Source organism: Perca fluviatilis, chromosome 14 (genome assembly GCF_010015445.1).
Source record: "Perca fluviatilis chromosome 14, GENO_Pfluv_1.0, whole genome shotgun sequence".
NCBI classification, from domain to species: Eukaryota; Metazoa; Chordata; class Actinopteri; order Perciformes; family Percidae; genus Perca; species Perca fluviatilis.
The window spans coordinates 13674357-13692500 of NC_053125.1; the positions used below are offsets into that span (position 1 = coordinate 13674357).

General features: G+C 39.4%; 1 protein-coding gene and 1 long non-coding RNA gene across 39 annotated transcripts in view; one reads left to right on the top strand and one right to left on the bottom strand.

Annotated features, from left to right (window-relative positions):
* The window catches only part of LOC120573258 (receptor-type tyrosine-protein phosphatase delta), a 363765-nt gene that overhangs the window by 43533 nt on the left and 302088 nt on the right, over positions 1–18144 (bottom strand). For 23 of the 38 annotated variants that reach the window (XM_039822866.1, XM_039822864.1, XM_039822867.1 and 20 more), the window contains 4 exons: positions 5068–5256; positions 3869–3877; positions 3066–3083; positions 983–1093 (listed from right to left, as the gene is read on the bottom strand). In XM_039822866.1, coding sequence (XP_039678800.1) covers positions 983–1093; positions 3066–3083; positions 3869–3877; positions 5068–5256 — 327 coding nt within the window. The remainder of the gene's footprint in view (positions 1–982; positions 1094–3065; positions 3084–3868; positions 3878–5067; positions 5257–18144) is intronic. The other 15 variants (XM_039822875.1, XM_039822873.1, XM_039822869.1 and 12 more) reach the window with 2 other exon arrangements.
* LOC120573266 overlaps positions 1–18144 on the top strand; it is a 254868-nt gene that overhangs the window by 32880 nt on the left and 203844 nt on the right. The window contains exon 2 of the long non-coding RNA XR_005641670.1: positions 15588–15655. This is a non-coding gene — a long non-coding RNA (uncharacterized LOC120573266). The remainder of the gene's footprint in view (positions 1–15587; positions 15656–18144) is intronic.

The window sequence follows — 18144 nt, forward strand, 5'->3', positions numbered from 1 at the left end:
AAGGAGGGAGCCCCTTGTATCTCCCTGGCACCCAGAGTGTTTACTTCTAAAAAAAAAAAAAATTCTGCCAAAGCCAAGTGAGCTTATAATGATAATAATAAAAATGAGTGTATATTGCTTTATTATATATTGTGTATGATGACAATTTGCTACATAAATACATGTATTTATAGAGAATTTAATAAAGACAATAGTGGAAGAGTAACAGTGGGTTTTTACATAAAAGCAAATAAAGCCTTAAATGCTGCGTGCAAGTAAAAGTGAGAAGCAGTAACAGCAGCACAAATTTTGTGACTTTAAAAGAGTGAAAGATCACTGCCTCTATGGGAAAAGGTTATGAAAAGCAAAACACTGCGGCTACTTCACTTTTTTTGCATTTGCCAAAATCATGAAGCTATAGGCTATATTACTAACCCTGTGTAGCAACAAAACACTGTTGGAGTAGGATACTAAAATACCCTCTATTTGAATTATTTCATACCTGTTTTAACTCTTGATTTTATTTTAATTTTTTTAAGTCATTGTCAGTAAAACTAGCAAGATCAAATATGTCCTTCCAATGTTGATCAATAGGGAGAGAAAAAAGGCCAGAGAGGATCTGTTCACTGCTGGGGAAATAGTTTGGACTGATGGAGGAGGGCCCGGCCACCCTTTACCACCTCCGACAGTCAGGTTTGAAAGGCAATTAGTAGATAAACACAGCAAGCAGTCTAGTCATTGGTGTTAGAATCAGGATTATCAACAGAAAGGACCAGAAACACACAACAGAGCAGATACTGGAGGTACAAATCAGTGCAGGTAAGTTAAGTGCAAAAAAAAAAAAGAACCAAAACATCAAAAGCAAAGCATACTTACAATGGCCTCACAGGATATGGCCCCAGTAGACTTTATTGGCTAATTTAAAGGTTCCTCATGAATTTTAAAGAGAAAGTTAATATAATATTTGAAGGAAGCATGTCAGTGCTGTCAACATGTTTCCTACCTCTGACATATAGATTTGCTGGGGCAGAGTAGCGGGTTCCATCGTTGTTGGTCGCCACACATTCATACTTCCCCTGGTCCGACTCTTCGCTCTGCTCTATCTGGAGGGCTCCTGGTTGGGAATAGCAAACGGGGTAGCGGAGTATGTTTGGTTAAAATGCTGTTGTTCATCCTGAAGTTCACAAGCAAAAAGAAAAGTTGTTTGACCTCAAAAGGGCCAACATCAGCCCCCTTCATTCTACTTCTGCTTTGTCCTCTCAAGCCTCAGTAGTTGGACAATTTGACGAAAGTTGTAATTCAACAATATCCAATAAACTGCATGAATGGAATACTACGTCTGTGCATCTGTTCCCATAAACTCTATATTTTAAAGTATATCCCCCATCATCATTATCACAGCCTGATCCACTGGCTGAGGTAAAATGGAGACCCTACTATAGGTCAGGTATAGCTGCAAATGGTAATCATGCAAGACATTGCAATACAAATATATTGTTCCTCTTAACAGGGCTATAGTAACGAGGGAAAAGAAAATAACACATTGTCAAACAAATTTAAAATAAAGAACAGAAAAAAACCGTCTCTAAAACAGTTAACTTGTTGATGACTTCTTTAGAGAAAAAAGCCTGATTACTTTTAAGGTTAAAGCATCTAAAAAGACACTCATCCTAGCGCCAATGTAAAAAAAAAATCACGTAGAAGAATAGGGGCAAGCCCTTCAATATACAACATTTCACTGGACTGGTCAATATGGGGATGAGTGATACTGCTTCAGGGAAACATGGATCAAACAAAAAAAGGTTTACAGTATAAGAAAGCAGCATAACAAGGGAGGGCAATTGAAATAAATAAATTTAGGTATGAATTTTAGCATATTCAATCACAGATTGAGTGTAACATTCATCTAACTAAATAATTTGGGACTTCATCTAGGTGAAGTTATTTTAAAAAAATGCAGCCCATACAAAAAATTTAAAAAATGCTGCTCATATATGTGGAATTTTTTTAATTGAAGTATTATGTAAGGCAAAACCAACACATAACCCTCTGTAACAAAAGTTTTGACATGCAAATCTTGGCAAGAAATGTATGTCGGCACAACTTACAACCTTCTGACAACCCTTAGCTGAAAAATAAAATGCAATTGTATTAGAAGACAAAATTCAAAATATCGACCTGAGCCGACAAGAAAGTAACCAACCACTGCTTTAGCTTGTGAAAGCTACAAAAGACACCCATAAAAATCCACCAATGGGATCAGCAGTGTGGTGTCATATGACCCAGGGAAAAATGGCTTTATGCATCAACAACTCTCCAGCTTCATCACACATGGCAAAAATGAGCCAATCAGGTCCTCGCCAGACTCTACTGTTTGCCTTCCTCAAACCCTGAAGAAAAAAAGTCAAAAAGTAAAATAGTCTCCAAACCCAAGAAAAGTAAGAAAAATAGGTGAAAGAGAAAAAAAAGCACCGTAGAAACTTTATCAAAAAAGTGGTTGTTTGGGCTTTTTTGTAGAGGTACAGGAGAGGAAAGCAAATAGAAGAAATGGAAAAAAATAGTTTGCAAAGATAGAAAGAATTCTTTGGGAGAAAAAAGCAGAGGAGAGGCAATGTTGTCTTCAGCATGCCTGCGTGATTCCACAGCATCTGTGCATATTTTTTTTTAGTGCTGAACAAGAACAGCTAAGGGGAAAAAATGCTTGGTTGTTTTAGTTGGACAAAAAGAGGGACACATGATTCGCTATGGCCAAAAAGAAAACAAAAGTGAACGGAAAAAATATAGTTTAAAAAAATAATTGTCATTGGATATGCTTATTTGAGCCAGGGCAAGCATATCACAACTGAGCTAAACAGGCTCTTGAAACCAGAATACAAAGGAGTAAATAAAGCATAGACAAAGAAAAATGGAATACAAATTTAGTCAACGAAACAGGACAAATAAGAAGGAAGGTCCATATGAACGTAATGGGATTTGGTCTTGGTAAACAGGACAGAAATGGAGGCGATTCAAGTGAATGGATGGGTTGACAGCAAGAATGAATTTGTATTATTTTCATTCTGTGAACGTCAGTTCAGCACTCTTACCTCTTATTGGTGTACCACCTGGGTGGATAATATGAATGCAAATAAGATTAGAAAGAAGAAGCATTAGTACGAGTAGATAGAGGCTGGGGGCTTTGGAAGAAGAATCAAATTAGATTTAACAGGGCAGGTAAATAAAGGTACTAGAGAAAAGAGAGAGAGAGAGAGAGAGAGAGAGAGAGAGAGAGAGAGAGAGAGAATACGAATTGTTCTGTACTCTACTGGCAAAGAAAGACAGGATTCATCATAGAAAAATCATAGTTCAGAGAGAAGAACTTGTACATTGATGTACCACGGGGAGGTGCCATTTTGGAAGTGGCAATAGCTTCTGAAGATCATCTACTGAAGGGAAAGACTTTGAGGACTTTGTGTATGAGATTGAGAGCAGACATACTGTATCTAAACAACCTGAGATCCCTTTGCTTCACCTGAACTAAGCAGAGCTGGTCAACTCTCTAAAATTCTTAAAATGTCCATACCTACTGTGCTGGTGTTAAAACGATAAGTGAGTAAGTGGTGGGTCAGTGAGTGAGTAACAAACATGTGAGGACAGGTCATTACCCAGGTCAGTATATGACAATACTAAGCTAAGGTTTGGTAGTTATAATCTCCAGATAAAGGTGATACTATAGCTGGTAGTGGTGGGACACTTGAACACCGTGGGGTGAGGGAAGAGTGTATGTGCCTCTAGTAGTAGCCCTGAACCTAAACTCTCTGTTAGTAAAATGCATGCCATGCATTTTAATAGTTGTTGGAAACATGGAAATTAGTGGGGGGTGATGTGTGCTTTAGAGCTAAGCACTTACCAAAGGATTCTGTAGATTTAAAAATATAGAGAGAAGAAAGACAGCATAAGAATGTGATTATATTCTTTAAGTAAGTTTAGTTAACAGAGGTTTCGTTAATGCTTTATCAACTCTACGTGAATCAAAGTCGCACATTAGAAATAAGGGTTAAATCTACACAGTTCTGTTAAAAACATGTCAGCAAGGAAGTAAGGTTAACAAGACGATTTAACAAAGGACAGCTGTGAACTCTGTGAAGACAGGTGGTCAAACATACAAGACTTAAAATTTACAAGTAGTTGTGCTAATGTGTTGCCTTTAGCTGGCACATAAAGCTGCAAGCTATTATTTATGTAAACCTTTTAGAAAATAGCATCATCTTTTTCTATTGAGATATTGAAATCAAACTGGAGATTTTCAGGCGAATGGGTATATTGGGGTCATGTCACAGGCAAATAAAAACAAAGTTGGCATCTAAACATTAAAGCAGGGGCTGTAAATTCAAAGAATCAGAGGGGAGGGAAAAGCCTTGTGAAGTTATCACGCACTACTGTGGCTGATTAGTGTCCAGAAATAGATGTTTTTTTCTTTAACCTAAAGAAAATTCCTATGCAAAGCAAATATTTATTCAGAGGAGGTTTAAGGATACCTCTTTTAAAAGTAAAATTTCAACAAATGCACAAGGACGATGATTAATTTGCTTTTCTGCATGTTTTCCTATTTAAAATCATGTGCACTCCTTAGCAGATTCTGAATGAAGCCGAATGTTGAATATTAATTGATCAAAAAAGAAAATGGCATAAAAAAAATGAAGAGAATGGATCCAAAAAATACTGCACCAATGCAGTGAAAAGGAAATCGACACAAAACAGCAAAAAAAATTAATTGTAAAAAGTCACAGCAGTGAGCAATGAGGGCAGAAGTTAAGGCAGAAGCCAGCAAACACAGAGGGGGAACAATCCCAATAGCCCATGACAACACTAGAAGACAAAGGGAGACACACATACAGAAAGCACACACCGGGGCGTACAGAGAGTAGAGGACAGGAAGTAGTAGAAACAATGCCATTACCTACAAAATTAAAAGCCAAATGAGAAGTTAAATTATGGGAGGAAGAAGAGGATGAAAGAGCAGAGGAGACAGCGCAGACAACAGGGGGAGCAGATCAGATTCTCAAGACTCCCTGATTTGTAATTACGTTTTCAGCAGAGGAAACCTACCTGATCTGAGCTGTTTAATGCGTCCATTGTTGGTGGTGGTGTTGACAGGGAGGAAGTCTTTAAACCAGGAGATGTCTGGGTCGGGGTTGCCGCTGGCGGCACAGAGCATGGTGGCAGTGCGTGTTCGCTCAACCACTTTCAACTGTGGGCCCATGTCTATGGTGGGAAAACCAGGGGGCAGCTGGTCCTCTGGAAGAAGATGAGAGACATTGTAGCAGAGGTCAGATTCACATCGTCAGTAGTCCTCCTTAAACCCTGTGCAGAGCTAATGAGGAGGGAGAGCCAGTGGAAATTATAGTCATAAGACTGCACAGCAATAGGATGAGAATATCTATCTACAATCTTTGGTCAAATGTTACATTGTTTTGTAACAATACTGAGTCTATAAAGCAATTATTTCTAAAGCCATGGCATCTACCCATAGTTTATATTGACAAGGACACAAAATGAACAAAAAGTGAAAATGGACAACAGCACAGTTCAGGCATCTCAAATGATTTTAAAATGGTAGTTTAGGAGTATTTGGGCAAATAAACACATTTGTTTTCTTGCTCTAGATGAGAAGATAGTTGACACTTATGTCTGGTTGTTAACTATAAAGCTACAGCTAGGAGTCACCTAAAACGTATTTCTTTGAAGTTCTTTGATGATGGCAGGTGTCTTGGCGATGTTGAAAAAGCTGTCTTGTTCCTGCCAGCGTCTCAACTTACCGGCTGAACAAGGGCGGGCTACATCTTGCTGCCGTTTGAGATATGAGAGAAGATAACTCACATTGCTCTTTGCTTCAAAATATGTTCTTTTAGCAAAACAAAGAAAATCAAAGCCTGGAGCAGCTTTGTCTGAAGCTCACGGCTCTGAGCAGGAAGTATTTTCTGCTTGCAGCAAGTGAGGATCTTTGAGAGGGCGCAGAGTGAAATTTTACATACACCATGAGCTCACCGTATGCCACCCCACAAAGTTAGCCAAGTGTAAATCTGCAAAACAAGACCTGCTTATTCTGAATGCCAATAAGGTTTATGTGCACCTTTAAGTTTTCCTTTCCCTGCTGTGATATGGCTAATTAGTGTCTTCCTCTGCTCTCGTAAAACGGCACCTTTTTGGAAACACATTATTCATTAAAATTTCATGAGGAGACATCAGTCTGGAAACAGCTTTGAGATACCATAGCCTGCACACAGCCAAACGACAATCATGGCCGCCTTCCAACAATGCTTTTGGGTATCTGGCATGAGAAGCCACCTCAACGGATAAATCTTCTCAGAAATAGAATGTATTACAAATGAGTGACTTCAGACTGAACTGCAAAACTTTCTGATGCAACTCTTTGTCCCTGCCTGAACTGACGTGTTTTGACAGTGATGTGACGTTTTAAAATGGCCAATCGCAAATCAGCATTCTCTTTAGTCTCCTCGAACTGCATTTATGAAATCCTGTCCTATATAAAGCATACTTTCAACACAAGGCCTTGGCAGTAGTGCACTGTTAGTTATACTGGGCATCTTGGCCCATGTATCCTTATATGGTTTATCACTGTAAGTCCTTGACATGGTGTGCAATATATATACATTATCCTTTTCCATTTCAGTATCCATTAAGGTAATGAGAGTGGCCTGGCTTACTCTTGTTAAAAGTTTGTAGGTGTCTGCCACTGTTTGCTTGTTGTTTGCACAAAATTGATGTGCTGCTCATTAAAACAATAACCACTTAACCACTCAATTCACCTCAGTCACACAGTGGCCATATTTAGGTAACGTCATTGTTAAAGCAGAACGTTAAGCTGGAGGACAGAATCAATTTGAAGATTAAACATTAAGAAATTCCCAGAATGTCCCATTTTTCTTGTAAACGTGTTGTTTTTGCCGCTGTTCATATCTGCTTTGCGGTCATTAACTGTGATTGTATGGTTATGGATGGTGTATTCTGTTAATGTTAGGTGTTAATGTGATAGGCTCCCAGCGCTCTATTAGCTACAGTATAAGCTCTATTGCGGATTTACAATGACATCACCAGAGTTATAAAAAAAAAAAAAAACTGCACTAAATGATGTACTGTGATTATCATTCACATAAGAAGGAATTCATATTCCCGTGTGCTTATTGCATTTGCTATCAACACATAGATTTAAAGAGTGTTCAGATTTGTCATAACACTGTATCTGTTCCAAAAACACTGTGTTAACAACTATCAAGGAATGAGGGAATAGTCTAATCTGAAAAAAAACTACACTTTCAAAGGTGCTCATTCAAATGGAGAAAGACGGGGAGGAGGGGGAAAGGAATGAATTCTACAAGGTAGCTCCTGTCCAAGCTCACTTCAGCCTGTTCAAGGTTGAACAGACAATTAGTCGATTCTACAGTGAGTCAAAAGTATACCTGATCAAACACAATAGTCAGAAACAAGCCTAGGACCATGGATGCATGTTGGATATAGTAATTGGATGTGACAATCCATACAAACTACAAAGCAACTCCTGTGAAATTGCAATGCATTCTAAAACAAAGTGCTTAAGAGATCATAATTGAGCTGTCCTTTAAGAAGTGAGAATTGTTATCATGCTGCAGTATGCAATGTCCCTGGTTGTTCAGCTCTAAGGTGAAAAGGGTGACAACACTCATTTTAAATTATAAACAGTGTGGCCGATATCAACGTGATAGCTTTTCAAAATCAGGATCCTGTAACAACAGTAAAACCATAGTAGTTCTGTCTGATTTACAGTACTGTTAACAGTGTGGCTCACTGAAATTGAGAAAACATAAAAATGAGGCTGGGTCAAGTGTACAAAGGACACTTTCCCCAAACCCATCTTCGCTGTCCTATAGAATGCATGTGTTACATGATGCTAGCCCGTAACTCCAGTGCAAGCAGCTGATGTGACTCCAGGCAGCACATTTAAAATTAATGATCTGTTACGAAGGTTTCTGGCCTTTTGAAAGCATTCTTGCTCAGCCCAGAAATGTATTTTACAGCTGCTTTGTGCACTCGTGCTCATCTAGAATGGCCACAATGTCATGACCTCAACCGTGAGGTATTACGAAATATTTCTTGCGTAGGATTTGGAGTTAGGATACAAAAAAAGAGAATAATAAACATGAGTACCTTGATGTTTTCAAGCTCCTTGCAACTCTTGGCTATACCCTCATTTACTTCCCAAAGAGAATTAGCATTGTGGTAATAAATAAAAGGAGGGAAATTTAACACGTTTGCTAGCTTGTGCTGTGATTAACAACTCACGTCAACAACAGAGCTGCTGCGGCATTTCCCTTACAAGGCAAAGAGACCAAAATTAAATCAGATTAATCACAATGTAATTTGAGCCACAGCCGGTGTGTCGTACGTTTTTGGAGAAGTTGGGTTATTGACAATGTGTTCAAAGTAAATAATGAAATAATTAATCAACCAGGGGCCAAGCGGCTAGTAGTTTTTCCCCTTGTGCTATGTTTGCAGTTCCGGGAACCGTCAAGAGGTTGGTTTTCGACTTGTGGTTACATAAATTATCAGCGAGGAGCTACTTCATTACCCCTTTAGGAACCCTGAGCTGCATCCTGATAGGAGAGGAAATTGGACAAGTTTGATTTGCTTGTGCTGCACTTTTTTTTTTTTTTTTTTTGTGTGTTTTGGGGCTAATATACTATATGCTGTGTGACTTGAACACACAGCCCCAAGCTACCCTGCACAATGTATGAAAGTCAAAGCTGAAAGGTGAAAAAAAAACAGAAATAAGTTGGTTTTACAGGCTTTCTCTGCTTCCTTATTCTACCTCGCTGAGAGCTGCAATCTCAAGGACAGCCTAAGACAAGGGCAGTTTCTGCTTTACAGACCCATACTGTATATTCAACAATGGATCTACACACTAAATGAGATGGAAGGGAGAGAAATGCTGAAGTCACCTTCTAAAGAAGTGCTGAGCACTGGTGCTTGATATAAAAAGATTCCCAATGACAATTTGCACACATTAGCCACTGCCAGGCTATCAGGCCATGTGAGCGTGCAGTGCCAAGCATGGGAAGAGTATAAAAAGGACATTGGCTCAAAAAGTACCTCAGTGAGCAGATTTCTGCTGAAGACATAAGGCCACTGGACATAAACTTAACCCATTAGCAGATTATATCTATTGATCACTCATACAAAATACGAGCATAAGTGAAATCACATTTTCCTTGTGTGAAATCAGTGGACCATTTCAGTTTCTGAAATGTCGCTTGAGTGCAGCATAAAGTCAGCACAATTTGTCGTCATATACTGCAGTCGTTACCAATAAACACACACAATCACACCCTCTGTTCAAAGTCAACGTCTCACCTGCTGTGGTGTAATAGCTTGAGTGACAAACTCAAGTAATTTCCTCCTTGTTTAGGCTCTAATTAAATAAGCCTAATTGAGTCTCAACAGATAAATGCACCATTCAATATGTGATCTGTTAATGTTTACGTGTTTGCTCAGTTAGTGCTACAGCAAGGCCCTAGTGTAGATGTGCAGTCTGAGGTGATGTTTATAAGGTATTACAGGGCTAATGAAGTTACATCTATGGAGTGGAATTCATTAAAGAGAGACCCTAAAACTAGGGCCAGGATGTCTGCTTGAGTTTGGTATCTGCGCAGATGTTGACAGCTGTGGGACAATGTGTCTCCAGAAAACCAAATTAAAAGCATGTTCCTCTCTTCCGCATAGCACCTACAGTACAGTATACCTACCACTGTATACAGTGGTGGCGGTCTTTTTTCTTTGGTGAATGATAGACTGTACACAGAGCACAGTTTGCAAAGCAATTGCACAGTTGGTAGTCTGCCAATATTGCATGTGCTTCAGCTCGTAGATCTACAGCTTTAAGTGGAGTAGGTTTGACATTGTATCTGTAATGATGATTGGCATGCAAATAGTGGGTTATAATGTAAAAATGCAATGCAACATTCATCATTGTGTATAAACACAAAAGTAAATAAAATGTCGAGAAAACTGTGTGTAAATCTGATCCTTAAGTCATGAGATGAGTTTTATGTCACTGAAATCATATTTGGCTCTAAAAGGACCAAATAAGTACAAAGGAATCTGAGAAGAAAATAAGCCTTTGTTGCACAGGACTTTCCAAGTGAAGCCATAAAAAAATAAACCTTTCCGGTCACATTCTGGCTTTAGTTTCGTGGTTGCTGCACAAGGATTGGATTCGGTCCGAACATTTTCTTCCCAAGCGGAACACAACTTTTAACCCAGCGGTTGAGGTTATTCTTCAGGAAAAATCCCTGCAGGCCATAATAAGATATATTTGTTGGACATATTTGAGTGGATACAATCTCCTCAAAGAGGCTGTCACAGGTGACTTGTTGTGGCAGCATTGTTGAGAAGAGTGTGTGTCAAGACACATTGTTGTTTGGGGATCCCTCCTCGCCAAAGATGATGGATTATGAAAGTGTGGGAATTTAGTGCAGATGTCTTATGTATCACACTCGTACATTTTACACTTGATTTTCCTTTGCCCTAACGATTATCGTTGCCCAGTTTAGGAATCCATCTCATTCTCGCTACCCCTCCCCAGATAAGATTTCAGCCAGAACAAAAAGACGAGCCACAAAACATTACCCATGGAGTGTGACAGCAGCAGTGCTTATTTTTCTCGGCAGCCTGAGCCAAAGTCATTTTTTCCCACCACACCATAGCATATCATTTGAAGTTGAGGGACACTGATTAAAGCTCAAAAATCCAAAAGAATTGTGAGAAAGAAGATAGGAGACTGTAGCAGGGTTAGGTTGCTACTCACGTTAGTCATACAGCACAATGCTTACAATGACGTTATTTGGAATTTGCTTGTTTCATGACTTGCTAATCCGTGAGCTGACCTAGGTTGAGTTAGAACTTGTTGTTTTATAAACTAGTAAAAGGTAATTAATGAAGAAAATAATTCCATGCACACAATTAAATATAATAAGGATGAAAATCTTGACACGCACATACATAAATGTCATTTAACCAAGAGTCTTAGAGCATTTTATTCAAAATAAGGTTGTTGATTTGGAACACATTAACAGGGCAACATTGTCCATTATAATTTGTTTACAGTTCTCTAAAATATTGTTGAAAGCCTAGTTAATACATCCGTTCAGAGACGACCTGAATCTTCTTCAACAAAATGTTCTGTTCGGCTCCTGTTCAACTGACGTATTCATTTTTTTCCCCCTTTGGCATGGGAGAGGGGACTGTTAATTATGCTTTTGTTTTCACACAAACAAAATTACTCAACCAAACGTAAGAGCTCTTGATTAACAAAGGCAGACAGCAATTCCATTTTGTGCCAATTCTATGACGGCATCTGTTCCATTTTTCTCTTTCGCTCTCTCTAATGTTAACCACTTTAACCCACATGGTTGTTGATTTCCTTGCTCTACTTACAAGGTACATTTAACTCTGTGGTAAAAAGGTGTACTCTTACTATCTAGCACCTAATGATTGACAGATTCTAAATCTGAGCCCACCCTTTGCTTTATCAGCTACCTGCAGCTTGGTTAAACTATCTCAAAGTTAGACTCAGACAGTGTTGCTTTCCTCAACACTCCATCCATCATTCTGCCCATAAACTTTAGCAGAGTTGAAACGTGTGCCCACATCAATTTCTGACCATGGAACCATGGGACTAGGGCGTTATGATGCTTTATATAAGCTTGTACTTTTTTAGTTCCTATTTAAACTGAAAAAACACACGGACATTTCATTATATTAATGTAATGTACTTGTTCTAGTAAAGATATCCTTTTTTTCTAATCTTAACTTAGTTTCTATGTATGATACTGCTTTACATAGGACGGTAAAGCAGTTGAACAGCCACAGTACATAGACCTAGACCTGGATTAGATATAACCCTTTTTGTTAATGCCTAATTGAACCCATGCCAGGACATTGTTGTCAGCATATGGGCATTTTAGCCCTGCCTCGGGTAGAATACTTGGAATAGTTACAGTAAGATACAAGTGAAAGTGAGGACACTTAACAGTAAGGGTGTAAACCATCATTCGTGAGTGGCGGGTATAGCCATTCATTTAAAGTGCAACAAGTCTGACAAGCATTCAGAGTATGAAATCAATGTGCATCATTGCTGAGCAAAAAGAAGAAATAACGGCTTGAGAGGTCTGAATTATCCCTAATTGCCCTCAGAGAGTCCAAAGCCTGTATTTATTTCATTGATACATCCCAGTGCTGTTTGGCACATATGTTGTCCAGTCTAAATAAGATTAGGTTTACCCCTCGAGCTTCATTTGAGCCAGATTTCCCAAATAAGCCTCCTGGCACCTGCACTGGGTAGATATTGCTTAAGTAATCCAATAATGGACAACACAATGCTCAGGACTTCCATCTAATAAGGCACATACTAGTTGTTTTTTAAGAGTTTATAGGCTAGTGAACTCCGAGTCAACCTTCAAATTGTTTTAAAACATGGCGTGTATCTTGACTGATGTGGTTTTTTATTGTTGTGCAGACTGGAAAAGACTCTAGAGGAGCTAAAATGTGAGAGCACACCCCAACTATATGTTGGGGGCCACGGTTCTTTATGTTCTAAAGCCTTAGACGAACTGATATGAGAAAGTGTTAAGTGGCAAGTCATGACTGCTTTCCAGTTTAGGTTTACAAATGTACTGTATCTGTGCAGGACTCGCAGGTCAGAACTAATCCTGTTGTATCGAGCGGAGTGCTGGAGAGTTCACTTTTGCTATGTAAGCCCATGATCCGTTTATCTTGACTTAGGATACAAATGTATTTTTTGTTCTTCATAATAACACTGATGCAGTGGGTAACTTAGAGGATTCTGTCAGCGGCGGCCCCTTAAGTTTATGTGTATCTGTTTGTGTCTACGGTCTGTGTATCAAGGCCCTATTCTCACAGACGGAAGTCAGTCATTTTTAAACCGTCTTATAGAAATGGGGGAGGGTGATTTTAGGGTTGTTGTGTACAGTAGTTTACCTGTTAAATTCAAATGACTACTACATGGTCTATACTCAGAAAACTAGAACAGCAGTAGCATGTTCAGTGTGCAAATGCGCCCCAGTATACTGCCTTTTGTGCAGTGAAAAATTGGGTTTCTCACTGCAACACAAATGAGCAGTAAAAGTGCAGCTCGGCTGCGGTAAAATTAGTTAATAAGTTGATTCTACAGGTATAGTGCACGCTAATGAATATTACTGTGAATGGGCCACAGTTGGCTCAAACAGCTAATTCCAATTTACAATAATAGAGTTTTAGGAGGAGCAGGCCCACTCCAACACAAAGTGGCATTAAGTCTCACTCGCTTGCTACCTCTAAAAGTAGTTCAGTAATTTGCTGAACAAATACGGTCTCTTTGAGAAAACCGCTAATACCCGAGGGCAGACAACAAGGGACCAGCTAGTATCCACTAAAATTTTACTTTACCCTTGTTGCCTGAAGGAGCAAAATAGGAATGGATTGTGAAATACTATCCAGTGTGTTCCTTCTCCTGTGAACGAAATATAGTAGGAGGAAGGTGAAGGCACAGAAAGCTCTCGTAACCGGAGGTTCATGGCACTCTGTCTCGATGAAAAATAGCACTGTCTCCCCTTTTGCCTCGCACTGATTGTTTCTTCCATAAATCCCATTTGAGATTTTATAATTAATTAAATGCTGCTTATTTGTCATTAAAAACACTCGCCTAATGCCTGAGATTATGAGGAACCCATTGTAGAGTCAATCTATTAATCACCAGGCCTTTTTCCCCCAGAAAAACCTTCACAGATGAACAATTCGAGCCGTTCCTCATTCTGAATGACATTGGAGAACTAGTTGTAAAACTCTTAAGTCGACATTCTGGTGTGTGATAGTAAATCATTTAATTTAAACACTTAAACATCTCTTCCCACTTACAGGAAAACAAGGACATTTAATGTGTGGATCACACAATACTTTTATGAAAAATAAGCACCTTTTACCATTCAGATCCCACCATGAAAGACACAATGCACATCTGAGTGTGGAGTAGCCATACTGTTGACAATCATGGGATGCTTTTGAGATAGATTTTTTGAGTGTCCACTACTCCCTTTAGTACTTTTGTTTTGGGAGCTCACTTGTTGGTATTTTGGTTAGATTTTGGTTAGAGTTTGAGAAACACGATCCAGGTCAGAAATTCTCTGAGTTATGCTTCAAAATTACCCCGCCTAGTGTTCCTCCAAGCCTGCCGTCCCCCGTAGACATTTTTTACGGCCATCGCTGCTGGGGCAGATTGGATCAGCCAAGCAAAGGGCATGCAACAGAGATGTACGCCACTTCTGGCAAGGCGCCCCTACTCTCCCTAGGCCCCGTGTCATTCATAAACATGACGGATTAGCTGTGATATTCCTCCATTTACAACATAAGCGAAGGGAGTTGGAGGAAGGGAATGAAAGCAGAGAGTGAGTGTTAGTGTCGGATGCCCCTTAGGGCTAGTGCTAAAATGGATGGGTAAAGAGGGAGATGAAAAGGAGAGATGAAGCAGGAAGGGCGGAGAGGGGGGCGTTCTGTACAGGCCTGGCTGGGCAAGCAGCAAGGCAGGCAGGAAGCCAGGCACAAAGCTCCATTTACGCTCACACACACACACACACACTCTTATGGCTTTACAGACTACACGTCAGCTCAGCCAGATGTACTGTTATGGGTAAAGATCACCTAGGGGGAAGGTGCAGAGGGAGAAAGAGAGATTTCAAAACCTTTTCTACCTACAATCATGTCTTTCTCCCACACTGCCTTTGTCTTTGAATTTGCTTTACCCACTGACTTCATCTGCCACGATCCAGTCGTGGCTCATCTGAGACATTAAAACATGCTTGATGTTAAAGACTCTCCCTCAATCTGTCTTTGTCTGTCTCCCGCCTCCTTTGCCTTCTGTCCCTCTCCCGCCCTCTTCAGGATTTTACTTTGCATATTCCATTTGCTGGTTGTTACCTTGAGCAATGATTCCATTTACTTCAGAAAACAGTGCCCCATTTATTCAGAGTTGGTGGGGGGGAAAAAAACTTCTGCTCTTATCATCTTATCTGTAATCAGCATTTTTTCTTTTTTTTTATTAGTAATATTCAAAGGAGGAGGGAGCCAACTATTTGACAATGCTTTGAGCTATTTGCCGAACACAAAGCTAAAATGGATGTTGCTTATTTTCTCTCAACTCCATGAAACACACCTTAGGAAGCCTCTTCTTCTTGTTCTTCTTCTAGCTTTTTTTTTTTACAGTCCATCAACCCTCATTTGAGCCTCTTGAGTGCAATAAACATTCACAAATAAAGAGGACGTGGCAGGGAATACATAAACAACACCCCACACACCACACTACATTCTCCTTAGAGACAACCCTGTCACTTGGAAGCATATACTGCCAGACATCTGTTTGGTTTTTATGTTTCATGCTTATTCATTGTATATTCACGCTCTTACCGCCCACTCGGGATGACTATATAATGCTTGATGTGTCAAAGTTATATGTTTGTGTATCAACATTTATCATAAAATAAAATGTAACTATTTAGGTTGATTTATTTGTTTTGTCTTTTCAGGGGAAGCTGATAAAGGCCAATGCCAGAAGCTGGAGCCAGCAGGGGCTCAAGAAAGTATCAGCAACCAGGTGAGTCCTCCGACCGCGCAGGAAAAAAAAAGACAGAAGGCAAAACTGTGAGACACTGAGTTGCTTCATTAACCTTCATGTACTATACATTCAGAAGCAGGTGGGTCAGTTTGATCAAACAGGCGTTTCTAATACTTTGGCTTGCATTGTCACATGGCCTATCATTCGTCTATTAACAGAAATCTGTGTATGTAAAGAAAAGAAAACTGTACGTGACTGTTCATGTGTGTATGTGGAGGTGTTTATTACTTCACCAGCAAGAAAGCGTCCCATCAGCTGTCAGAATGCTCCCACAAAATCCTCTGAGCCTTAATCACTTTTAGCATTTTGTGCATGACAGTGCCACATATCTTTATGGTTCACGGCCGGGGACTTTGAACATGGTATCATCAGACTCAGACGAGTATTCTAGGAGACTTGCAGCATAAAAGTCAGAGCAAACCCACTTCACACAAGTTCCCTTCCTCCTGAGAAAGAAAAAAACCTAGCACTAGCCGTTTCAATAATTGATATAGCTAAAAGTTTGCTACAGGAAAAGGGTGTATAGAGATTATTCATGCTTGCTGACATCGTGCAGAGAGGTACCTCTTGGCTCGCAAAAAGCCCTAATGGAAAATGGGGTTATATCAGGCTTTTCAAATGTATCAAACGGGCATTTTCCCCCAAAGTGACTGTGGGAGACGATGGGCGTCACAGAAGGGAGTGGGTAGCATTGTTTTATTATGGAACTTACTATATTGGGTACATGTGATTTGAAATCTGGGTTTAACACTGATGAAACTTGCGATGAGAACTTGTAGGTCCCCCCCCCCATTCCTTTCATGCAGCCAGTGCACTCATCTTTGCTGTACTGAGTGTAATAATGTATAGACAACTAATTACACCAAAAAATGAATTCTTGCCGCATCACTTTTTCTCACTCCAAAGTTGTTTTGGTTTTGATTAGCGAGCAGCCTTAGACAGCTTGAAAAGTTTCTCAAGATCGTTAGATGCATTAAGGATGACCCTGTAGTACCCAATTAATAGCGTAGAAAATGACTCCTGAGTGCAGCTAAGATCAAAGCTACTAACATTAGCACCCCTCGACTACCTGGCTCAGACTTACACACTCCTCATTTTATGACCTTGTGTCCCTGTGGAATATGTTCTGCTATATAGTGCATACATTAGTGCATATATGTAATGTGCACAAATTCAGATTTATCAAGCTAAAATAAGATAACCAATATGAATAAAATGTCTGATCTTATGATTGGCATAAATATCTATTTTAAGAGGATGTAGCAAATGTTAGCATGCTACCATGCTGAACTAAACACGGCATTGTCACTGTGAGCATGCGAGCATACTGAGGTTAGCATTTAGCTGAATGTGCAAATACAGCCTTGCACAACAGTTTGCGTGGCTGTAGAGACTTTAACATACACAGCAATGTATTTATCAAAGATTTTTATTAGCAAAGAAATATTTTTCAGGCGTCTAACCTTTCTTCCATATTTTGTTGGTTTATTACTAAGTTTGCTTCCACAAGATGTGAGAAACCATTTGCATTTTTAAATCACTCATCACCTAATTACTCTCCCAGTACTGTGAGGTCACTGTGGAGAACAGTGGAATCAAAGGCCAGCGAGGGGAAAAAACAGAAAACAAACAACACATTCCTCATTTGTCTGAATCAATAATTATTAATTCAGGAGGCGTGTTTACTTGTATTAAAACAAATACAGAGCCACAACATGCGGAGAGTTATCTATCATGTTCAGTGTGCAAGTGCCTTAGTGGCTCCAGCAGATATTTTCTAACACGCTATGCAGACTGTAAAGTCTAACATCCATTGTGTTGGCAGCGGTTATGCCTTAATTCATCTTGCATACTATACAGATACGGATTGGCTCCCACGATTAACCCCGCAGTGAGAAATAAGGGGGTGTGTTGCTTTTTTTTCAAAGGAAATATAAATTTCTGTGAGGACAGTAAACTCCATCATTTTAATTACATTAATGAATAACTTGGCATCTTGTGTTTCATTTTTGTGACATATGAGAGAGTGAAGTTGGGAATGAGGGGAGAGTCGCATTAAATCAGTATTGGCCAAATCCCAAGCAATAACTCTGTCAGTGGATATATTATGAAACATCCTAATGGACATGAAGATAATTGATAGTCTGTGAAGTTGTTTGCACTTAGTCACTATTTGTCCCAGCATGCTATGTTAGAGAGAAAAAAGCTTGTTGGTTTCTGGCTGCAAATAACAAATGGCTACTGTTCACATGAAAAACCTGTTAAAACACAAGTAGCTTCTGAAACACCAGAACATAATGACAAAGTAAATTATGTTTAAAAGTCCTTCATACTATTAGAGGATATTAAAGGATAAATCAAATCAATTGTGCGCCATAATGGACCAACCACTTGGCATTTAAAATGTAAAAATGCTTTTTCAGTTTAGAATATCGTTGTTTTTATACGTAACAACATAGTTAAACTCC